The sequence below is a fragment of the Xenopus laevis genome, chromosome 9_10S, assembly GCF_017654675.1.
Source record: "Xenopus laevis strain J_2021 chromosome 9_10S, Xenopus_laevis_v10.1, whole genome shotgun sequence".
NCBI lineage: Eukaryota > Metazoa > Chordata > Amphibia > Anura > Pipidae > Xenopus > Xenopus laevis.
This window is the reverse complement of record NC_054388.1, coordinates 107,226,702-107,252,105: the sequence shown is the minus strand read 5'-3', so window position 1 is coordinate 107,252,105 and position 25,404 is coordinate 107,226,702. Positions and strand designations below refer to the sequence as shown.

The 25,404-nt window shown below is 42.7% G+C and overlaps 1 protein-coding gene across 1 annotated transcript; it reads left to right on the top strand.

Moving 5' to 3' along the window:
• Positions 1 to 24,571, top strand: rhot2.S (ras homolog family member T2 S homeolog). The gene is made up of 19 exons (XM_018239334.2): positions 1 to 413; positions 2,769 to 2,827; positions 5,212 to 5,293; positions 8,089 to 8,132; positions 8,373 to 8,426; positions 9,691 to 9,743; positions 9,841 to 9,949; positions 10,951 to 11,052; positions 11,682 to 11,780; positions 12,407 to 12,515; positions 12,591 to 12,711; positions 15,220 to 15,304; positions 16,192 to 16,340; positions 17,461 to 17,561; positions 20,525 to 20,655; positions 20,761 to 20,841; positions 22,858 to 22,980; positions 23,559 to 23,755; positions 23,857 to 24,571. Exons 1-19 carry the CDS (start codon positions 377 to 379, stop codon positions 23,972 to 23,974), a joined length of 1,854 nt encoding a protein of 617 aa, XP_018094823.1. The 5' UTR covers positions 1 to 376; the 3' UTR covers positions 23,975 to 24,571.
• Positions 24,572 to 25,404: the final 833 nt, after the last annotated feature.

Genomic DNA, 25,404 nt, shown 5'->3' with positions numbered 1-25,404 from the left:
GGGTTTGTGCACGTGGGCGGCTATTCGCCTCTTCAGTTCAGCTCCGGCTTCTCCTGCGCCCCCTGCCTGTCTAAGTATGTAATGCGGCTGATTAATTCGCTGGGATATTAACTAAATAAAGCAGGCGGGGACCAATGTCCTGTAACGGGGCTTGTCCCAGCTCAGCTTCAGGTACACTACGTGCTATAATCCAGGCTCCATGGCAAGCCACACCCCCTGTCACCATGGCAACGTCCAAGCCGGCCGGCTCCAGACATTCTGAGCCGAGCACTCGGGCGCGTGGCGGAAGTGACGCACCCCCCAAGCAAGGGAACCCGGAAGTAGAGGGAATCCTGTCACTGGCCGTTAAGGAAGTCCCCCCAGCGGCACCGGAGCCATGAAGCGGGACGTGCGGATCCTCCTGCTGGGGGAGGGTGAGTGGGAATCATGTGACCACTGCTGGGAGGTTCACTCGCGTCCCCATTTGGGGAAGTATAGAGACATGGAGCAGTGTCCGTGTGACCTCTGGCCAGTATCCCTATGTTTGGCATCAGGCTGTGAGGAACTGTCTAATAATTCGAGGTAGTGAAAGTCTAGTAACCCATAGCAACCGACCAACCAATCCAGCTCCTACTGGCCGGCCTGTTGTTGTAATGCAACTTGTGCTCGTCTGTTGTCTCTCATTTACATGATTTCCTGGGGATTGTAGAGCCGACCCCTAATAACTGTCCATGTGTAACACTTGCCTGCTCCTTTTATTGCACTCTGTGGGGAAACCATTGCAGTCTGCAGCGGGATTAGAAACATTGGCACAAGTGCCAGGGAGCCCGGGCTGCTGGGAGAGAACTGCATGGTGGGCTCCAGTGTCGGACTGGGACACCAGGGGCCCCCCAAAGAACCCTTAGACCAGTGGCCCACCAAAAACCTTAGACCAGGGGCCCAACCAAAAAAACTTAGACTAGGGCCCACCAAAAATCATTAGACCAGGGGCCACCCAACAAACCCTTAGACCAGGGGCCCACAGTACTATTATTATTCTTACTCTTCTCACTCAACCTCTATTCTCCTAGTCTCTTTATTTACACATTATAATCTATTATTCCACCTATTTAGCCTCTTTTCTCATAGAAATAGGAAATGGCCATGAAATAGGCCAAATTTTTAGCAGCATGAGGGACCACTAACACCTGGGCCCACCGGGAGTTTTCCTGGTATCCCTGTGGGCCAGTCCAACACTGGTGGGATCCAGTGCAAAGGTTGTGCTCCAGCGCTTGTAAATATCATTACAGCACAGATTATAAATGAAGTGTTAATGAGCGCAGTGGTCTCCCCCCTCATAGATTGAAAAGTCACTATCACGTTATCATGGGGGAGGTAAAGTGCCATATTTTTGCCCTCAAAGTGATAAACAAGCTGTGCATAGGGACATTGAGGATAATTCTTTGCCCTCCCAGTGAATTGCAGAGAATCTGTTTGTAGATAGAGGGTTGCCTGTAGCTGGCAGCATATGGGCACGTCCCTACCTTGTCCATCAATGGGCACAAGTGAGCCTGTATCTAGTGCTGACATTTAGTAAAGGCGACTGCTTATTTCCCTTGTGTGCACAATATTTCATCTCTCTTTATCTGCAAATGTAGATTTAGAGCTGCCCGACTGGCCAACTGTTCACAGGCATAAACTATATTTTTCTCAAAGGCCGCATTGGAAAGCAGATATATAAAATGCTTTAAATCATTTCACATCGCTTAGGAGAGTGATTTGTAAACTTGCCCTGGGCCAGGTACATGCAGGGAGGAGCTTCCTATATTACTCATTCACACTGATTCATCTCTATTCCAAATAAAAGGTGAATGGGAAGGTGTGGGCCCTTGTTCATAGAGATCGGGCAGCGACACTTTAAGGCTTTCATTTACTTTCTTTTCAATGGGACTTCAGCCAATTTGTGACTCGCCATTTAGTTTGAAGCTGAACTAAAGCCTGAAAATGAATATGGTTAGACATGTTACACTTTATACACTATAGCACCCCTATAACAATAATGATCCAGCCATCACTAAAAGGGGTAAGAGTTCAATAAGGACCTGAAGCAACTTTTGGACAGAAACATTTTTTACCCAAAAAAAGGGTGGATCTTGTCTTTGAGTGTCAGGGGCACTGCACATGCTCAGTGTGCTCTAGGCTGCTGTTGAGAAGTTACAATAAGGGGTCATGGGAATCCTTAAACAATTAGCAGTAAGTGAGGTGCCATCTGCTGTAAAAGCTGGAGCTACAGGACTGATTATTTATTAATCATGATGTAGAAATCACTGTTTTTCTGCCATGTCAGGATCTCTGAATTAATTATTAACCAGCCTTTTATTGGGAATATTATATTGTATATATACAGTATATTGTGACTGGGTCTCTAAGATGAACCTGAAGAAGCCCAGAGAATCCCTCCCATGCACAGCTATTTCCCATAACCCTGTATTCCCTCACTTGCTAAACACCATCCAACCCCTTATACCTATCTAATGTATCAGCCTGTACCACTGATTCAGGGAGACAATTCCACATCTTCACAGATCTCACTGTAACAAACCCCTTCCCAATATTTAGGCGGAACCTCCTTTCTTCTAATCGGATTGGGTGAACTCACATCTAGTGCTGTCCCATTAAGGTTATAAGTGGCTTGCATATTTTTATATATTTTCATATTTTTATATATTTGCATATTTTTATATACAGTATTTGCATATTTTAGAAGGCAGCCCTGTGTCTGACATTTCTATATCTTTCTTGTACTGCAGCCCAGGTGGGGAAGACATCTCTGATTATGGCTCTGGTGGGAGAAGAGTTCCCTGATGAAGTAAGTGTGCCGGGTATCCACTAACCCTCTACCTTTATTATGCCAAATTTAGCTTCAGCTATGTGTTCCTCCACCATATGGCAGAACGGTCTTGCAGTAAACCTTCTGTATTGCTGATGGCTTCCTTACTGACCCACGAGAAAGCAATGACTTTGTTGCACACTTGATTGGTCCTTTAAAGGAACAGTTCAGTGTAAAAAATAAAAATTGATAGGCTGTGCAAAATAAAAAATGTATCTAATATAGTTAGTTAGCCAAAAATGTAATGTATAAAGGCTGGAGTGACTGGATGTGTAACATAATAGCCAGAACACTACTTCCTGCTTTTCAGCTCTCTAACTCTGAGTTAGTCAGTGACTATAATGGGGGCCACATGGGACATAACTGTTCAGTGAGTTTGTAATTGATCCTCAGCATTCAGCTCAGATTCAAAAGCAACAGTTATGACCCATGTCCCCCCCCCTCAAGTCACTGACTGGTTACTGCCTGGTAACCAATCAGAGGAAACCAAGAGAGCTGAAAAGCAGGAAGTAGTGTTCTGGCTATTATGTTACACATCCAGTCACTCCAGCCTTTATACATTACATTTTTGGCTAACTAACTATATTAGATACATTTTTTTTATTTTGCACAGCCTATCTATTTAACCTGTTTTTGTTGTTATACTCAACAATTCCTTTAATAAAAACCTAGTGCAGTGGTCCCCAAACTGTGGGCTTGACTGGGGTGCCAGTATGAATTACAGTTAGGATGAGGAGTATGTCTGTTGGCTCTTAGAAATGCCCAGGATATTCTTGTATTGCATTTAGGGATGCACCGGATTTGCATATGGCCGAAACCTTGTGCCTGGCCGAACCGAATCCAAATCCTAATTTGTTTATGCAAATTAGGGGCGGGAAAGAAAATCATGTGATTTTTCATCACAAAAAAAGGAAGTAAAACATTTTTCTCCACATTTTTCTTTTCTGCCCCTTTGGTATAAGGCCTAATCTTTCACTTCGGATTCGGTGCACCCGTAACTGCATTGTATGCATAAATGCTTTCATATGTCTGTAACCATCCTATAAAGTACTGGGGGACCCTAAACAAATGTTGGACATTAAAGTAGCGCTCAGAGTGGAAAAAGTCCAAAAACTACTGCCCTAGTGGAACTAATGTATTTACATTTGAGTTTGCCACATAAAACAGATAACACAAACGCCGGCTCATTTACCAGCACTGGGCACATTTGCATTTGGCTGGTAACCCATAGCAACTAATCAATTATTGGCTTTTTCAGCCAGTGGCAGATATCACAACAAAAACAAAAAAAAAACAATTGTTTGCTGTGGTTACTGCCCAGCGTTAAACATTAGCCCTGTTAATAACTACCAAACCCCCAAACACTCCCCATAAATTGTTACGTTTGTGACCTGCCTATTGCATCTCTTGGGGCCCCTACAGAGTCGCTGACTTGGACTACCCCCTTAAAGGGGCAGTTCACCTTCACAAATAAATTATTTATATACCACAAATAATAAATTCTGCTTGCTTTTTTGTCTTTTTGACTCCATGAATTTTACTAAAGCCTGTTACAGAACAGTTTTTATAATCTAATACATTAGTCCCTGTCAGAAATCAGAAAGCAACTGAACAAAAACCAAAAAGGAATTTTTCCCCCTCTGAGGCAAATTGGAGAGACTTCAAATGGGGTTTTGCCTTCCTCTGGATCAACTGGCAGTTAAGCAGGTTTAAATAGTGTTAAAAGGTTGAACTTGATGGACAAGTCTTTTTTCAACCTAACTTACTATATTACATTATGTGTAGGGTTGCGCCAAATCCACTATTTGGGATTTGGCCGAATCCTTGGTGAAAGATTTGGCCAAATACCGAACCAAATTTGCATATGCAAATTAGGGGTGGGAACGGAAAAAGTGTGAGAAAAAAAAATCTTCTTTTGTGACGAAAAGGCATGTGATTTCCCTACCTGCCCCTAATTTACATATGCGAATTAGGATTCAGCCAGGCACAAGGTTTCGGCCGAATCCTGCTGAAAAAGGCAGAATCCTGGATTTGGTGCATCCCTAATTATGTATCATGTATATTTTTATAAAAATGAACTTGCCCTTTATGACTAGTGCCACACAGGGCTGATTGTTAGCTTGCCAATAAGCACAGGCTGAGAATCCGTTGATTTGCTTGATCCTGTGTCTGCACCTTCAATGCTTGTGATTACAGACACAGGAGGAGGCCAAATAAAAATACAGGCCCAGAATTGGTTCCATATGGCACTAGCTCAATGCTAGTCATTTTCTGGCCTGTCTCTAAACACGTTGGTTTCCATATATTCTCCGGGATATTATTGGTTATTAATAACTGATTGAAAATCTTCATGCATATCGCAGGTTCCATGTCGTGCGGAAGAAATTACCATTCCTGCTGATGTGACCCCAGAGCGAGTCCCTACACACATCGTTGATTACTCAGGTATGTAAAACCTTTGCAGTTTCTCGTGCTGTACTTCATTTGAAAAATATGTGCAGCATTGGTGCCCAGGGGCTTCATTCATTTTCTTGGTCAATAAACAGGCAGCTCCCTGGACGCCTGCACAAGCGAAACCCCATCTGTAATGGTCCGATCTTGCAGAATGCCTTCCATTGCTGATGTTGTATAGTCTCCGCATCCAGCCTGACACTGAGCCCTGTTTTATAATTAAAAAAAAAAAACGCGTTTCGGGAAACATTCGCTTAATCATAGGTATTCCCTTAATCATTAATCATAGCATGCCTTTTATTAAGGGAATGTTTCCCGAAACATTGCTGTTGCAATAAACCCTAATGTTGCAATAAACCCCCTCAAATCTATCTGAAGTGCTGCCTGAATTGCTTAATTGGAAAAAAAAATTCTGTCCAAAAGTTGGGTCAGGCCCTTTTTGAACTCTTACAGAGGTTACAGATGGTGCACCTCCCTGTTACAGGGGCAGATTGTGGACCAAACTTAACGAAAACTTTTTGGGTAAATAATTATGTGCTATATCTGTAACCTCGGTTATAGTTCAGAAAGGGCCTGACCCAACTTTTGGACAGAAAAGTTTTTTTTACCCAAAAAAGGGAACCATTAAAACATTAGCAGAAAGTGAGGTACCATCTGCTATAGAAATAAAAAAAAAAAAAGAGTTGGGTCAGGCCCTTATTGAACTCTAACCACAGTAAAAAAAGGTGCACAGCAAATCTGTAACCTCAGTAAGAGTTCAGTAAGGGCCTAACTCAACTTTTGGACAGAAAAATGTTTTACCCAAAAAAGGTGGATCTTGTTTTTGAGTGTCAGTGACACTGCACATGCTCAGTGTGCTCTAGGCTGCTGTTGAGAAGTTACAATTAGGGGTCATGGGAACCATTAAAACATTAGCAGAAAGTCAGGTACCATCTGCTATAAAAAAATAAATAAAAAGTTGGGTCAGGCCCTTATTAAACTCTTACCAAGGTTACAGATATGTAGAGCACATCCTTGCTACATGGACAGGTTGTGGACCAAACTAGTCCCAATTGTATGCTTCCCAGACAATCTATCACATTTTGGAAATGGTAATCTGCAAATTCACCATATCTGCCAGTGCATCTGAAACCTCTGCTGTTCTGATCATTCAGACTTTAGGAACGGAACAATATAAAGACCATTACTTGCACCCTCCACCCACCCTGTCTGTGACATCATCTCCAATGTCATCAGAGGTAGTGGCTTCTGCAGGCCTGTAGTCACAAGGGTATCCAGAAAAGTGAACCAGCTCTCAACCCCAAATCTTACCATCAATCTCCTTCCATTTAGTATACGGGGGTGGAGGCGATCCTCAGCTCTAAATAAAAAATAAACCTGTTCTACATTTATGACACTGCAAAACTTTATTTTATTGATCTTTGACTTTCAGATCATTAATAAATGATAATATTACAACTCATATCCTTCTGCCAATATTGCTGTTTGCACAAAGAACCTTCCAGTAACCCAGCCACAGATTTTCAGTATAAGCTTCCTCATACTGAAATAAGAAACTTTCTAAATACAATCAATTAAAAATGCTGTACTGTTTCTGAAATAATCAAGTTTATCTTCACTATTCCTCTCTCAGCATCTGTTTCTCTTCATTCTGTCTTCATTCAGCAGTTGGGTGTCAGATGAATGATCCGATATCTTATAGGGGGGGCTCCTTTCATAGCAGATGAATTAGAGTTCACTCAAATAACTGATTCCAGTACAAACAAAATATAACTAAATAATTGACTTTTGTGCAAATTCTGCATGTAGAGAGACAGGATTTCTGGTGATTTTTTTTTTTATAATTCTTTATTTTAATTATCACAGTAAAAGGGATACAGAAAAGAAGGAAGAATAAGGGGATTTGCAATAAGTATAAAACAGCGATTTCACTACACTCAGCTGCAAAATGAAACAACAAGTCTTCTTCAAACATTACAATTACTAACTTAGTTAACGATAATCAGTTAATAACGAAATGATAAGTAAACAATATTATACTTAACCAATAACTGTCTTCATAAAATGTATCCAATGGGACTGGTGATTTTAATAGAGTGAGCTCTAATACATCTTCTAGGCAAAAGGAGCCGCCCTATAAGATAAATTGGATCATTCATTGGACACCCAACTGCTGCATGAAGACAGAATGAAGAGAAACAGATGCTGAGAGAGGAATAGTGAACATAAACTTAATTATTTCAGAAACAATGCAGAATATTTAATTGATTGTATTTAGAAAGTTTCTTAATTCAGTACGAGGAAGCTTATATAAAATTTTTCATTTTCGCGATAGTTTCCCTTTAATTAATTAGGCTAGAAATGTTACATGTTGTGTTTTGGGCTTATTTACTAGTCCATGTTGTCTTTAGCAAAAAAAAAAAAAGGGTTTTAATTCAACGTTTCAGCTCTTAATCGTGTGCTGTCCTCAGGAAGTCCGTGAATTCCGATTCACGTGACATAGCAGCATAGAAACCAGTGCATTCTGCATGAGAATTTATTAATAATCAGCCCTGTAGCATCAGCTTCTATGACAAATCAAATTATGAATCTTGATGACCGATAAGCAGCTCAGAATACACGTGACACAAAAAACATGGTCTAACAAGATCCAAGATGGGGATCTACTCTGGACTACTTAAGGCCTGGATCATTCTTCTGATAGGGCTGCTGAACCCCTGGGCACATCAAATACACCATTTCTAGCCATATTTAATTCTATTCAGACGACTTCCCATTGTGTTTTTCAGAAGTAGAACAGACAGAGGATGAACTCAGGGAAGAGATTGCAAAGGTGAGTTACATTTGTAATTTTTTACCAACACTTTTATAACTTGCTATTACCAGACCTACTGTTTCGACACCCAGACTGACAGGCCTGTATTTATATAAGAATGTTTATTTAGTAGTCTGCATTCCTACAAAAGGGCCTGAGCCTTATATTTGTCCTCCCAAGACTATTGTGTACCAAACAATAGCAAATTTCAACCTTGTTGACGTATAATAATGTCCTCCTCCTCCTCTCTCCCCACAGGCAAACGTTGTGTGTATTGTGTATGATGTCTCGGATTTAGAAACCATTGAAAAGGTGAGCTCCACATAACTATATCGGAGCCTAGGGCAGATCCAGTTACACAATCAGTCAGTAAAAGCACAGGTGCACGCACTTACAATTACTGGGGCTCATTTATAAACAGTGGGCAAATTTGCACCTGGGCAGTAACCTGTGGCGACCAATCGGATGATTGCTTTCAGTGCTCAAACTGCAGCTGGCTGAAAAAAAAGCTAATCACTGATTGGTTGTTATGGGTTACTGCTGAGGTGCAAATTTGCCCGCTGTTTATAAATTTGCCCCTGTGTGTTATTCCCCACTAGTACTTTATAATTCAACTGAGAAGTGCCCCAACAACACAAACGAATGCTTTTCAGGCTGCAAATGCTTCTTGTGTTTGTCAACATGGCACTGCTGGATTTGGGTCATTATTTGCAGCCCATCAGCCTTCGATTTGGGGCAGGAATTTGATCTGGACAGAGATCTGTGTGAAGTGCAGGGCTGCAATTAGAAATAGTAGAACCCCATACTACTTCGTTAACAGTGCCCTCCCTTTTAGCAGCCCCGGCTATTTGCCAACTGCCATGTGGGCCCTGTAAAAGGAGGCACAGCTGAAAAAAAAAATAATATTGACAACCCCCCAGTCTATCCCAGTTTCACCCATACTTTGAAACACACCCATTGCCTGCCCACTTCTGCGACAAGATTTACTGCATTTGCTATCCATAAATTTTCTGATTATTCCGACCACCAAGTAGTCAAGGAAGTTGTCAGGAGAAAGAAAGAGGCTGCTCTCATGTTCTTCTGCTTAGGAAAATAATTAGGAACCTTTCTCAAATCTTTCCTAAGCAGAAGAACATCAGAGCAGCCTCTTTCTTTCTCCTGACAACTTCCTTGACTACTTGGTGGTCAGACTGGTGGGAAACTGACCAGCAGGTGGCGCTGTTGTAACAAAATTCATTCATATTAACAGTACATGTATCCCTTAATATCTTGGAATAAAAACAAAATAAATAATGAATGTACATTACAAAAGTGCTTAGAATAGCCTCCTCATCAATTTTACATTCACTTATTTTAAAGGTTTACTCATCCTTCAAAGCCAATTATCATAGTTTTTACTTGCTCAGCTGGAAAAATTAGCTGATCCCAGGTCACATGTAAGAGAATGTGGGAAGACCATATATGTGGCAAAAGTGACCTCAGCCCACTCATATGCCCTTACTTTAACTATAATTTAATCAGCTTGGCAGTGTTTAGCCATCTTTTATATGTGCTCTTAATAAAGTGCCTTTTCCAGATTGCTTCAAAATGGATTCCCATGGTGAACGACAAAGCAGAACGAAACTCCCGGTAAGGATGTTCTACAATGAGGGGTTTGTGCTTTCTTTGTTTTTTACACAGTTGTATTCTCTGAACCTCCGATAACATGTGTCTGTCTCTTACTTAGGCTTCCCATAATCCTAGTGGGGAACAAATCAGACCTTCAGTGTGGCAGCTCCATGGAATCCATTCTCCCTATCATGAACCAGTTCTCTGAGATTGAGACTTGCGTGGAGGTAATCAGGGGCATGCTCCAATCAGATCTCAAAAAACACGCTATAAGATGGTCATTAAGTATTATGGAGGCCAATGATTTTGGCTGCATTTCCACATAGGTGCTACCAATACCCAATCACAGCCCTTATTTGGAATATGCTGGAAGTTTTTGCATGCTTGTGTTGCCCTCCAACATTATTTTATACTTTTGTGTGGCTCATGGGTAAAAAAAGTTGGGGACCCCTGATTTAGACGTAAGTGCTAGCCGGTAACCAAATTGCCTTTTGGCTTCGGATTAGCCCTGAAGGGAATTTGGGATTAGCTAATACCGGAGTGAGTGGGGAGGAGGTCCCACAGATTCTTGTTGCATTTATTCCAGATAGATACCGAGAACTTTATTGCATTGGGAGTAGAGTAGTGAAAGGGTATCTTAAAATCTTGCGTAAATTGCTGATGTTATAGGGATGTGTATATAAAATGCTTATTTTTGTGCCCATCTTGTGGGAGGTGTAGCTTGTGTCCACGCTAAGGTCTGCCGTAATTGAGCTGCTTCATAATATTTATATATACCTGACACTAAAACTGATATTAGTATCCTGTCTTTAGAGCCTTTCCAGATGAGCCGTTAGATTTCCTTCTGAATGTCGCTCAGGGTGGCAGTGGGGATAGAAATGGGTCTCAAATAAATAGGGATGCACCATAAGGGTTCGGCCGAACCCCCGAATCCTTTGTGAAAGATTTGGCCGAATCCTAATTTGCATATGCATATTAGGGGTGGGAATGGGAATACATTTTTTACTTTTTTTGTGACAAAAAAGTCACAAGTTTTCCCTCCCCGTCCCTAAAAGGCCGAATCCTGGCTGAATCCCGAACCGAATCCTGGATTTGGTGCATCCCTACAAATAAATGTAGTAGATAAGGTAATATGTTCATTTTGACTGCACCCATTTGGGAGGCCAAGGATTTTTAATGTAAAAACAGATATTTGTATTTTAATGTAGGAATGTGTTTTCCTTTCTAGTGTTCAGCCAAGAACCTAAAGAATATTTCTGAGGTTTTCTACTATGCTCAGAAGGCAGTATTGCACCCAACAGCCCCGCTGTATGACCCGGAAGAGAAGCAGGTGAGTAGCCAGCAAAGGGAGCCAACTGTGTTAAGTTAATGGGTTCAATTGCAAATAAAGAAGGTGCATTGCACCAGAGCATTTATCCAAAGCAACCCTATCAGATGTTGGACATTTTTTTTTTAATGTAAAGCAGATTTGCAGTGGTGCAATGTAACCTCCATGTTTGTAACTGAGCCACAGTATGGTTCCAAGACATTTAACCTCTGCTGAGTTTGGCTGGAATTGGGGAGTAAAGGTTTTCTTATTATTATTGTTTATAGGCTGTTATGAAGGGTTTCTGCAATTGCTTTAACCCAGATGTTGGTATGCGCCTGACTGTGAGTGAATCTGAATGCAGAGCAGCAAGTTGCACTGTAACAAATGTATATTTATGAGTGGCTTAAACGCAGCACAATACACTAAACAGGCAGCCAGCTGTGAGCGTGACTTCAGCCATGTTCCCCCAGCCATTAGCAGCATTGTACTAGAATATGGTAACCTTTGCAGCAACCATTGAATCTGATTAATCAGCCTTATTGTTGCAGCGCTCTCAGAGGGGGAAGGCAAGTGACATCAGCGCTGACAGGGGACAAAGCCTGCGTATTGTGTAAGTTTTCTTGGCTTCTTATTAAGTATTTCTGTTCTAGCTGAGACCACAGTGCAAAAAGGCCTTAACTCGAATCTTCACCATCTCTGACCAGGACAACAATCAAATCCTCAGCGATGAAGAGCTCAACTTCTTCCAGGTATCTTTCGCAAACCTGTAACCAAGCTCTACAATGTAGATTCCGGTCCTTTAATTGGATATAAACCCCAAAGTGAATGGATGTAAACTTACTTTAGAGTAGAGACCCACACAGTTTTGTTTTAGTAGACTCGTATCTGACCCATACCCTCATACCGGCCCCAGCACACTTCTGCCTGACCCTGCCTGAAAATAGTATTTTTTTTAATATCGATAATTTATTTTATATGGCTTGTGAGTAACATGTTGCTCACAACCCCCCTTGGCTGTTGCTCCCAGTGGCCTCAAAGCAGGTGCTTATTTTTGAATTTCAGATTTTGACGTTTTGTTGCATTAAAACCAAACTGCATTAAAGCCTAACCAACTGTACTGCCAAACAGAGCCTCCTGTAGGCTGCCAATCCAAATAGCCAATCACAGCCTTGTTTATGTTGCTCCTCAACATAAAATAATAAATAAAAAAGGTTGGGACCCTACTCTACACTGAACTATTACAGTGAATATTATTGTGTTTCTTTCCCTCTTCCATCTCTCCTCTCCTCAAATGACTTTGATTACTCTCATGTTTCTGGCTTGTCACTGGTCTCATTTCTGTTATTGTTTTCACACCTCTCTTCCTGGGAGGCAGCAGTCGAGCTTTGGGAACCCTTTAGCTCCTCAAGCACTGGAAGATGTGAAGATGGTGGTAAAGAAGAACACAGCAGACGGAGTACGAGAGAATGGACTGACGTTGAATGGTACAGAATACGATGGAGGGTGGCTCATGGCCCGTTTTCATATCCGTATTATTTAATATTTATTCGGTTTCACAGGCTTCTTATTCCTCAACACTCTCTTCATCCAGCGCGGCCGCCATGAGACCACATGGACCATCTTGAGACGTTTCGGATATGACGATTCACTGGAACTAACAGATGACTACCTCTACCCACCGTAAGTGACATAGTACAGCCAACTGAACCCCTCTATCAGCCTGTAGTTGTGGGAGCTGGGCTGGCTGTGATTTCTATCTCACTCACTCTCTCTGACGCACACTATACATTCATTTTTATTTTCTCTTTGTCTAATGGAAGTATTACAAGATGAGGGTATTTACTTCCTCTAACTCATATAAAGGGTAACGGCACAGCTGAGGCTGCCATTGTGTTACACTGATTAGACACAGCATTCCTTTCCCATAGCTCTCCAATGCAATGGCATAATAACACTTTTTGAAGAGACAGATTGCAAGTGTCTGTCTGAAGAACCTGACCTCAGCGAAACGCGTCAGGTGTGTGACATCACTTTCGGTCTTAGTAGTGAGTAGATGTACAAGTGGAGCACACGGGAGAGTGAGACGCCAACAGAACCCATCTCTTTGTATTGCAAAGGTTCACCTCCATGATCTGCACTATAAGACTGGATTGTTTGATATAGCTCAGAAGTGTGACTTATAAAATGGAATACCCTGGAGTTGATATTGATGTGCTGTTTTAAAATCAGGAATCTTGTAAATTGCCAATCATACCAGAGAGTGGAGAAGCCACATACTGATTGCAAAAAACACTGTTGCATCTTATTTTAATTCATTTTACCTTTTGAAGCAAGCACTACAAGCACCTTGTTTGACTTAATTATAATTTTATTTCGGAGATAGCACTTTGTAGAAATCACTATAGACCTTTAGAACACACAATAAAAATCTGTGCATAGACTTTCTATGGTTAAAGACACACACACAGATTAATGCTGTAACACTTTGGTGACTGCACTGAATAGTAACAATATTGCACTAGGTCCGGTAATTTGTTTTTTTCCATAGCCTGTGGTGCTGATCTATAATTGTATGTTGATTTGGTGATCCATTGGAGGAACTGTGAAAAAGATCAGCAAAGGAAAACATTCTGAGGGTTTACTTTTCCTTTAAATTTTGCAAATTTTGTTTGTTTTTGCAATTTTTATTCTGTTATACATTTTGTCTAGGAGTTAAGACCAGGGGGAATTGCATGCTGGTAATAGAATACTCCATAGTAGAGTCATCACAGCTTTTCAGATACAGATATTAGATGTGCCACAGAAACCATGGGGATCTAAAGGTGGCCATAGACGCAAAGATCCTATCGTACGAATCGAGGATTCGTATGATTTTCGGACCGCGTGTGGTGAGTCCCGACATTTTCCGTCCGGCGGAGATCGGTTGTTTGGTCTATCGGACAGATTTGATTTTGTCCCGACAGTCCCACCAGAGCCCATTGCGCTCTCATCGTAAAGCCAAACGTTCAGATTACCCCCGATATAGCCATGCTCGTTAGTGGCATATCGGGGAAAGATCGGCTCATTTGGCGATGTCGCCAAACGAGCGGATCTTTGCGTCTATGGCCATTTTAACAGAGGGGAGCTAACAGAGGGGAGCTAACAGAGGGGAGCTAAAGGTGGCCATAGACTCAAAGATCCGATCATTTGGCGACATCGCCAAACGAGCGGATCTTTCCCCGATATGCCACTAAAGGTGGCCATAGACGTAACAATTACGATCTTTCTTGGAAGAGATCTTTCCAAGAAAGATCGTTCGTTTCAATACACACGTGTAGAGCTGAAGGTGGCCATAGACTTAAAGATCCGCTCGTTTGGCGACATCGCCAAACGAGCGGATCTTTCCCCGATATGCCACTAAACTGCATGGCTATATCGGGGGTAATTCGAGCGTTCGGCCGGCCAAACGCTCGAATTACGATGCGCCAAACGGCTCCGACGGGTCGGTCGGGTAAAAATCCAACCTTCCCGATCTATATCGTGGCCAGATATCGATCGCGAAGACCCGTCGGAAGCCCCCATACACGGGCAGATAAGCTGTCAAATCGGTCCAAACGGCCGATATCGGCAGCTTTATCTGCCCGTGTATGGCCACCTTAACAGTGGGGATCTAACAGAGGGGAGCTGGATTTTGGAAGGCGTCACCCTAAGCCCGCAGTGCCAGCCAATTCTGCGTTCACCGTTGACTCTGCATGGTCCTAGCGCTGGCACTGCCCGGACCATCCCCACGCCAGCGCTCTCAAGCATCCGAGCACTGGGGAGCTTTGAGTCCTCAGTGCTCCTTAGGGAAGTGGCTGGGTGGCATGCCACCCCTAAAGTTTTGCCTCCCTAGGCCCGGGCCTTTGTGGCCTCGCCAAAAATCCCAGCCTGTCTGCAAACAGGAAGTGCTGGCATTGTAAACCAGAAATGACATCTTTAGAAGTAGGCATGGACAGAATCATACGTAAAGGAGTAAAACTCACTATTGAGAAGACTCACAACCTGCAGAACCGACCCGCATCTATACCCGCAACCTGCAGGTTACCTGGTTGTTTTTTTCAGGTAACCCTGCAGGACTCTACTGGGTGGCTGCTGTTTCTTTCCTATCCCTGTTGCACTTCCCTCGTTTCCTTTTACACATGTAACTGCAACTCTCTCCTCATCCTGCAGGTTGCGCATTCCTCATGATTCTTCCACAGAACTCAACCACTTCGGCTACCAGTTCTTGCAGAAGGCTTTCGAGAAACACGATCTGGTGAGAAACGCTGAAAAAAATTCCTTTTTTTTAATATTCTTTGCTACAGAAAAGGGGAATAGAAGCCAGACACTTGGTTGTAGGTCTGTAGATGTACCACCTGATTATGTGTACTGATATGTAGAAGTGGCAACCAATCAGATGTTTCTATAATAGCACTAGGCTGTTGGTGGCTTATAACTGATTGGTTTATATGGGTTACTAGAGCTGGTGCAACCTTTGCAAACATGTTTCCAGGCTGCTCGATTCACATAATAATTGTTGACATAAAATTTGTACAAGTTGGCCATTTACTGCTGCCTTCTGGGAGCAGTAAAGCCCTAACGACATATAAGTAATACGAGGCCGAATGATTTTTGATGGCAGCCTTGCCCGCATTGCACAGACCAGCCCCACCGTTTTTGAACTTGCGATCTGTCATCAGGCATTTTTTTTTTTTTTTGGATAATTATTTTTATTGAGTTTTCACATTTCCAATAAAACAAAAGAAAACAAAGGATATTATAGCAATCATAATAGATCTGGCAGTTAGTCATTACAAATGAACATAAGGATTTTTTTATATTATACAGAGAGTTAGTAAAAGATTGGGAAAAGAAATAAAAACACTTTATGTCCTTATACTTTATTATACTATTCTTGAAAGACGTTCATTTACCCAAACAGACCAAACTTTTTTGGGCAGCCTCTTATATAAAATGTGACTTTGTATAGAGGAAGGTATTGGTTGACTAGATCAGGCCATTGTTATCAGGCATTTTAGTGGATCCCTACTGTGTCTAATACTAGACCAGAATTGGACATGGAAAAATACCCCCCATGAAATATATTTAGTTTCACATAATTGAGATGTTTCTTATTGATAGTAATTCTACCTCTTTCTTAAGGATGGAGACGGTGCTCTCAGCCCCTCAGAGCTGCAGAGTTTCTTCAGTGTCTTCCCATACACTCCCTGGGGTCCCGAATTACCCAGCACAGTTTGCACTTCAGAAGGGGGCAACTACTTGCCCTTGCACGGATACCTCTGCCAGTGGACGTAAGCTTCTACTCCCTCTCTTTGTCCCAGTGTTTGTATTTTATATATATATCTATAGTTTATATAAACAAGCTGCTGTGTAGGCATGGGGGCAGCCATTCAAGCACAGGATACACAGTAGATAAAAGATAAGTACTACTATAGTTTATATAAACAAGCTGCTGTGTAGCCACGGGGGCAGCCATTCAAGCACAGGACACACAGTAGATAACAAATGAGTACTACTATAGTTTATATAAACAAGCTGCTGTGTAGCTATGGGGCAGCCATTCAAGCACAGGATACACAGTAGATAACAGATAAGTACTACTATAGTTTATATAAACAAGCTGCTGTGTAGCCACGGGGTAGCCATTCAAGCACAGGATACACAGTAGATAACAGATAAGTACTACTATAGTTTATATAAACAAGCTGCTGTGTAGCCATGGGGGCAGCCATTCAAGCACAGGATACACAGTAGATAACAGATAAGTACTACTATAGTTTATATAAACAAGCTGCTGTGTAGCCATGGGGGCAGCCATTCAAGCACAGGATACACAGTAGATAACAGATAAGTACTACTGTAGTTTATATAAACAAGCTGCTGTGTAGCCATGGGGGCAGCCATTCAAGCACAGGATACACAGTAGATAACAGATAAGTACTACTGTAGTTTATATAAACAAGCTGCTGTGTAGCCATGGGGGCAGCCATTCAAGCACAGGATACACAGTAGATAACAGATAAGTACTACTATAGTTTATATAAACAAGCTGCTGTGTAGCCATGGGGGCAGCCATTCAAGCACAGGATACACAGTAGATAACAGATAAGTACTACTATAGTTTATATAAACAAGCTGCTGTGTAGCCATGGGGGCAGCCATTCAAGCACAGGATACACAGTAGATAACAGATAAGTACTACTATAGTTTATATAAACAAGCTGCTGTGTAGCCATGGGGGCAGCCATTCAAGCACAGGATACACAGTAGATAACAGATAAGTACTACTGTAGTTTATATAAACAAGCTGCTGTGTAGCAATGGCGGAAATTGAAAAAAGTCTATATGGCACAGGTCAAATAGTGGATAACAGATGTGTGTGACAATAAAGAGTCTTCTTCTCTGTGGCAGGTTGGTGGCTTATTTAGATGTGCATCGGTGTCTGGAACATCTGGGTTACTTGGGTTACCCAATCCTGTGTGAGCAGGACAGCCAGACGCACGCCATCACAGGTGGGTAGCATGTTTGTACATCTTGTGGGTGATTTTGGCTAGCACATACTAGCTGTCTGGTGTCTATGGGGCAGTACCCAGCCTTCCCAGTTCCCAGCCCAGCTGCCATTGACAAGTGACACCTCAAACTCCCTTTAAAGGAACAGTTCAGTATACAAATAAAAAGTGGGTAAATAAATAGGCTGTGCAAAATATAAAATGTATCTAATATAGGCTGAAGTGACTGGATGTGTAACATAATAGCCAGAACACTACTTCCTGCTTTTCAGCTCTCTTGGTTTCCACTGATTGGTTACCAGGCAGTAACCAAGAGACTTGAGGGGAAGTCACATGAGTCATATCTGTTGCTTTTGAATCTGAGCTGAATGTTGAGGATCAATTACAAACTCACTGAACAGTTATGTCCCATGTTGCCCCTCTTTATAGTCACTGATTAACTCAGTCTCAGCTGCGATGAGTAACATTAATCGGCATAAAACAAAAAAAGTCAGATAGCCCTCACAATAGCATATGTGCTAAATCCTTTGTGTTTTATTGAGATCTTCGCACAACGTTTCGGGGGTTCCTCCCCTTCCTCAAGTGCTCTCACCTACAAAGGGGGAGGAACCCCTGAAATGTTGAGTGAAGATCTCAATAAAACACAAAGGATTTAGCACATATGCTATTGTGAGTGCCATCTGACTTTTTTTTGTTTTATGCCGATTAATGTTATCGCCACATTGAATTTTACACAGAACTTTGGACTTTTAGTATTATAAGGAGAACTACCCCCCAATAATAAAAAAAAAGCCTACCCACTACCCTATATAGTCCCCCCTGCTCCCCCCCCCCACGTGGGTGATTACCCATGTTAGGAGTTTTTATTATTGAGGGGTTTAGTTCTCCTTTAAGCTTATCTCTTCAACTTTTCCAAAGCAATGGCTTATCATGATCAACAAAAGTTGCCCATGTGTCATTAAAGGTAGCACCAAAGTTGCTGATCTCATCTACAGAATAAATCTTTACAGCAGTATTCAGAGCCTTGATGTGCTAATGTAATCATGGCATTTGCCCAGGTATATCACCCCCCATAGCAACCAATCATTTTCAAGCAGCTGACTGGTAAATGATTTGTTGCCATGGGTTACTAGGCCTGTAGCAGAGTTTGCCCCTTTCTTTATATCACCCCATCAGTTTGAAACAGAAGGTCTGACCACTGATGTCTGTCACAGAAGCCATAGCGATGTCTTGGTTATGGGCCTGAGCAAATTTATTGGCCAATCAGATGAGACTTAGACCACCCAATGCATTTCAGTTTTTTTTTCTCGTGTGATGTGCTGTTATATAAGAAGCAATACTCTATGAATACCTTGAGTGTATTCATAGATACTTTACTATTATTTCTTTCATGTCTGCACAGTCATTTCATTATTTGCTCTGTGTGTTCCCATAAACCTTGAATGAGTTTCCCATCATTGAGCCTGGGCTGGGGCACCTTCACGGTGTGATCATCTCATCAGGCTCAAGGACCCAGTCGCTGGTCCGAAACTCACTATTCCAGGGCTGATCTGAGCCGGCTCCCGACTTCTGCACAAGCCTTATTTAATAAAATCCACTCAGCAGTACTGCTGCTTCCAGGCTTTACACTTGATTTAGCAAGCGCTCTCATACTCTCCATTAATAAGATTTATTGCTGCAAGGATTTGGACTAACTGCACCAGTAACTATGCAGTCATTTGCAGTATTAATGTGTGGTTTCACATATCATCACCCTGATTGTATCTGCAGACTAACTTTGCTTTGACAGCAATACTGAACATTTTCAGTGGGTAAACAAATGGGTGCCACCTCAAGCCTTCACATGGTCACAGAATGTCTTCTAATATCCTTATCATTTACAGTAGGGGGTACATTATCCCTTATAATACATGAGTGATACTCAGAGTTCCCTGTATAACTCGGCCTGCAGCCTTGTGCCTTTATATGGTCACAGAACCCCTCAGTGACTTCTAATATCCTTATCATTTACAGTAGGGGGTACATTATCCCTTATAATACATAAGTGATACTCAGAGTTCCCTGTATAACTCAGCCTGCAGCCTTGTGCCTTTATATGGTCACAGAGCAACCCCTCAGTGACGTCTAATATCCTTATCATTTACAGTAGGGGGTACATTATCCCTTATAATACATGAGTGATACTCAGAGTTCCCTGTATAACTCAGCCCGCAGCCTTGTGCCTTTATATGGTCACAGAACAACCCCTCAGTGACTTCTAATATCCTTATCATTTACAGTAGGGGGTACATTATCCCTTATAATACATGAGTGATACTCAGAGTTCCCTGTATAACTCAGCCTGCAGCCTTGTGCCTTTATATGGTCACAGAACAACCCCTCAGTGACTTCTAATATCCTTATCATTTACAGTAGGGGGTACATTATCCCTTATAATACATGAGTGATACTCAGAGTTCCCTGTATAACTCAGCCTGCAGCCTTGTGTCTTTATATGGTCACAGAACAACCTCTCAGTGGCTTCTAATATCCTTATCATTTACAGTTCCTATCTATGAACATAGAGAACTGGTTTCCACTTACTTTCCTCTAAACCAGGAGATAAAACTTGCTATAATTTTTTTATTCTAGGGAATATTTATTGTGCTTTAATCTTACAGACCTGTGTCTCACGGGGAGATCCCGCTGGCAGAGCTCTGCTAATGTAATCGCTATGTGAAAAGGGAGTCGCAAGGGTTTTTCAAGCCCAGAAATCTTAACCTCTTCATTGCCATGAGGGCCCTCACTGTAGTGGTGTAGAAGTCCCTGAATAGGCAGCAGCGGGAGAGGAGATGAAAGGGTGCTTGCTTCTACAGTCGGGTGCTGAACCTCCAGCTTTGTGTCCCTGTTGTACTTTTGTCGTAGGTAAATACAGTGCAGTCGTAGTATAAACACAGGATAATATTTATCTTCATTTTGTGCCGTAGTGATGAGAGAGAAGAGTATAGACTTGGAGAAGGGGCAGACGCAGAGAAACGTTTTCCTGTGCAGAGTCATCGGTCCTTGTGGGACGGGCAAGTCGGCCTTTTTACGAGCCTTTCTGGGGCAGAGTCTGGAGGTAAGTAGTAAACATAGTAAACATCCTTATGTTTATTATGTCCTTTCTCTATTCTCTGCCCACATCTCTCATCATATCTGATCAATTTCTTCTCTCTCTCCTCAGGAGCAGCGGCAGAGCAACAAGCCGCCCTCGTTCTACTCCGTGAATACAGTGTTGGTCGGTGGCCAAGAGAAGTATCTCATTGTGAGTTATTGGGCCGAGCAATGGGATAAGGACTCCGGGGCTGTGGATCATATCGTTACTGGCAATGAACAAGGCTAATTAATGGGACAATGTGCCTCTCTTTAATGGGTTTCGGGAACAGTTTATGCTCGGCTCTTATCCCGGGTTAAACAAGGCTGGGCCTACATCTGGCTGATACTTTGCTGATAAGTTTTTGCTTAGTGAGGAGCAACGAGCATTCATTCTTTCTTCATGATCATGTGTTCGCCAAAGATGCATTTCCAACCTAGTATGGCAGCTCCCACACACACATGGCCACCATTAGAAATCACAGGCCCCGTACAAGATTTTCTGGGCCCAGCCCCCATCCCAAATCCCGCCCACACCACAGTAAAAAGGTCACACAGCCATCAGCGCTAAAAATGGAAAATCCCCCACAAGTTATACTGTAAAAAGCCATTGATGATCAGGGCCCCCCTTATAAGTTAAAAACAAAAAAACATTGACACCAGGGCCACCCATAAAAGTTTTTAAACAATCATTGGTGGTCAGGCCCCTCATAAAAGTTTTTCAAAAAACATTGGTGGTCATGGCCCCCCTTTACAATTTAAAAAAAAAAACATTGGGGGCCCCATAGAATATTTTTTTTTAAAAAAATATTGGTGGCAGGGGCCTATAGAGTAATAATACATTGGTGGCCAGGGGTTTAATAAAAAACATAGACATTGGTGTTCAGTTGAACTGAACTAGTGGCTTTGGGGCTTTAGCTTTGGCTCCTTTCATGGCTTCAGGTCTTTTTGCGGCTTCAGGACTTCAACTTCGGCTCCTTTCGTGGCTTCAGGTCTTTTTGCGGCTTCAGGACTTCAACTTCGGCTCCTTTCGTGGCTTTGGTTTTTTCACAGCTTCGCGTCTTCAACTTTGGCTCCTTTCATGGCTTTGAGTCTTTTTGTGGCTTCGGAACATTTCGTGGCTTAGGGTCTTTTTTGTGGCTTCAGGACTTCAGCTTCGGCTTTTTCCGTGGCTTTGTTTGTTTTGGGGCTTCAACTTCGGCTCCTTTTGTGGCTTTGGGTCTTTTTGTGGCTGCAGGACTTCAGCTTCGGCTTTTTTCGTGGCTTTGTTTGTTTTGGGGCTTCAACTTCGGCTCCTTTTGTGGCTTTGGGTCTTTTCGTGGCCTCGGGACTTCAACTTCGGCTCCTTTCATGGCTTTGAGTCTTTTTGTGGCTTCAGGATTTCAACTTCGGGTCTTTACGCGGCTTTGGCTCTTCAGCTCTTTGGGAATTCGGCACTTCAGCATGATTTTGGCGCTGTCAAGGGGGGCTATTTTGAAAAGTGCAGCACAGATGGGCCCCCCTTTAGGCCCGGTACAACAATACCCCCTGTGCCCCCCTGTTGCCGGCCCTGCCCACACATAGACATAAATGTTATCATGAAACAACAGTGAATGTAAAACCTTCTCACCGTGTCCCTCAACTACTTCAAACGGCGCCTTGTCACAGAGGAGCAAATCAATTAACAGCAAAACCTAATCAACCTAATTAAAAGAACGCGTTAGAAACCCCCAATGATTGGCCTCACTTTAACATTCCCACATTGAATTGGCAGAGATCCCCCCCCCCCATTCTGATGCAAATAAAATGGGGTTTCATCTGCGCATCCTACAGGGCTGGAGGTTTGTGTCCCTCCTGTACAACAGCATTGTGCCAATGGCATCCAGAAAACAGCTGGATATGAAATCTAATTGGCTGATCGTGAGGCATTTATCAGGAATACCCCTTTGGCTGCTTTTTATTGCACCATGATGCCAGGATTTACCTGGAGGCCCTCGAAATGTAATGGAGGGCATTCAGTTGGCAGGCCCCATAATATACTAATAATATTGTACTTATGAGTTATGATATTGTACTTATCATATTGGACTTATAATATTAGACTTATTATATTGTACTTGTGATATTGTACTTGTGATATTGTACTTGTGATATTGTACTTATAATATTGTACTTATCATATTGTACTTATGATATTGCTTCTCGGCAGCTGTATGAAGTGGACGTGGACACTGAGTTCTTGAAGACTTCCGACTCTCCCTGTGACGTGGCCTGTTTAATGTACGACGTCTCTGACTCCAAGTCCTTCAACTACTGTGCCAGCATCTACAAGGTGAGGGGGGGTCCTAATTACCTACTTTGCACCATTTCTTAGCAGTTCAGATACATGATCAGCACCTGATCCGAATAATGGATCTTATAATGCCATTTTCATTTCCTTTAAGGAGACATATAGGATAAAACCCCTAATTTTGTAGGCAATTATAAGAAATATATGATGTGACTTTTACATGGTGCTAAAAATTAATATTATCTTTAAAAAATCGCCCCTGTATTAGAGCTCCCTATAGATGTTCTCTGGTCCCTTTTTCAAATGAGGGGTGGGCGTGTCCTAACCAAAAGCACAGTAGGAGGGGGACAGCCAATCACAGCCCTGCAGTCTCACAAGCACAGACAGGCTTCAGTTCCCTGTCAGGTCCTGCTAGCTGCTGATTGGTTCCTGTCCTACAGTGCAGTGAGCTGAGTGCAGAAATATTTAATAATAATATTCAATAAATCAGACTGAAACACGACTGTTTTAAACACAATTTTTCTAATTGTAAATAAGTATAAAACACTGTTATTTTTGACACAAAATGTCTCCTTTAGGGTCGTGTTTCTTACCACTCTTCTCCATTTTCCCCGTAACAGCAGCACTATATGGACAGCCAGACCCCGTGCCTGTTTGTGGGCTGCAAGTATGACCAGGGAGAGGTGAAACAGCAGCACGGCATTTCCCCCGTAGAATTCTGCCACAAGCACCGACTGCCGCCTCCCTACCATTTTACCTGCCAGGGCCCCCCGGACAGAAGCATCTTCAGCAAACTCGCCTCTGCCGCTGCTTTTCCGTAAGTACCAGTAGGGCAGGGGGTTGTGGGAAAGCTTTGCTGGTCAAACGATATATTACTGGGGTCCCCTGCACTGACACCTCCTCTCCCCTCTTCCCCAGACATGTACATGACACAGAGCTCAGCGCCGCCTCCTTTTGGTTGCGAGTGGCATTGGGTGCGACCGTCGCTGCCGTCGTGGGATTCACCCTCTACAAGTCTCTCCTGAGAAGCAAATAATCTCCCAGACTTCCACTTATTCACCAATCAAGATAAAGCTGCCCTAGAAACACTCTCCGCCTCTCTCCTTCCTCCGTTGCTAATCACCGGGAGGGGCTGAAGAGAACACAAGGGGCCATTTCTACTTCCGACAGTAACAGGCTTCCGCCTCCTTCATTCTAACCCCATTCCCTTCTAATAGACTAAAGGGACCACAGTTGTCATCTCAACTAATTGTAACTGCTCTGCTTCCCTTTCAGCTGATGAGACCGATGGAAACCTTTTTACACTCATTTGTATCTGCCTTATTCCCTTCTCCCAGCAGAGCTGCCCCAAATAACACCAAAGTGAATTAACTGCACTGACGCTGATGTTTAGATGAGGCTTTTGTATCCTCTGACCTATGTTTGTCCCGACTCCTCCTGAACCAACATTTCCCCAAACCGATCATGTGAAAAGAATGTTAATCTTTTAATCTGTTCATATATAACTTACACACCTATCCCTCCTTCTCCCTCTTCCTCTGTCCCTCTCCATCCCTTTCTCTCCCTCCTTCTCTCTCATTCCCTCTCTCGCCCCCGTCCCGCTCTCTCTCCCTCCCTCTCTTCCTCTCTCCTCCTCTCTCCATCCCTTTCTCTCCTTCCTTCTCTTGCCCCTGTCCCTCTCTCTCTCTCCACCCCTTTCTCTCCCTCCCTCTCTCTCTCTTCCTCTCTCCTTCCCTCTCTCTCCCCCCCTCCCTCTCTCTCTCTCCACCCCTTTTTCTCCCTCCCTCTCTCTATATGTCTATATGGTGCTGATATATCAAGAGCAGATAAGAGGTTTCTGATAGTGAAAGCCAATGCCTCCCTCTCTTATCTACTATTCCTGGCAGTACAGGTGGGGGTTACCCTCTTCAATCCTCTCATCAGTGTTAACAATTCCATTTTATTCAACGTATTGACTCCTTATGATGCTGCTCGAGTCTCCTAGTGCCAGTGCGGCCCCACAGTTGACCCAACTACTTCTCACTGTGTTGCAGGAGACCACGTTTCAAAGTGACCTGCAGTTTTGCTCCCATCCAGCGGGACTAAGATGAGCTCTTGGGACCCTGGAGTCTCGGTGATCTATGATGTGCGTTTATGTTTTATATCATCACAACTAGGGATGCACCGAATCCACTATTTTAGATTCGGCTGAACCCCTGAATCCTTTGCGAAAAATTTGGCCGAATACCAAACCAAATCCTAATTTGCATATGCAAATTAGGGATGCGAAGAGGAAAACATTTTGTTACTCAATTTCCCTCCACACCCCTAATTTGCATATGCAAATTATAATTTGGTTCGGCCGGGCTGAAGGATTCGGAACTGACTGGTTGCCACATTGTACAGGCGCAGGTCTTTTTGGTTTTTATCAGATCAATCACGTTTTTTTCTTTTTGTTATTTATGAACTAAAGGATAAAAATTGTAT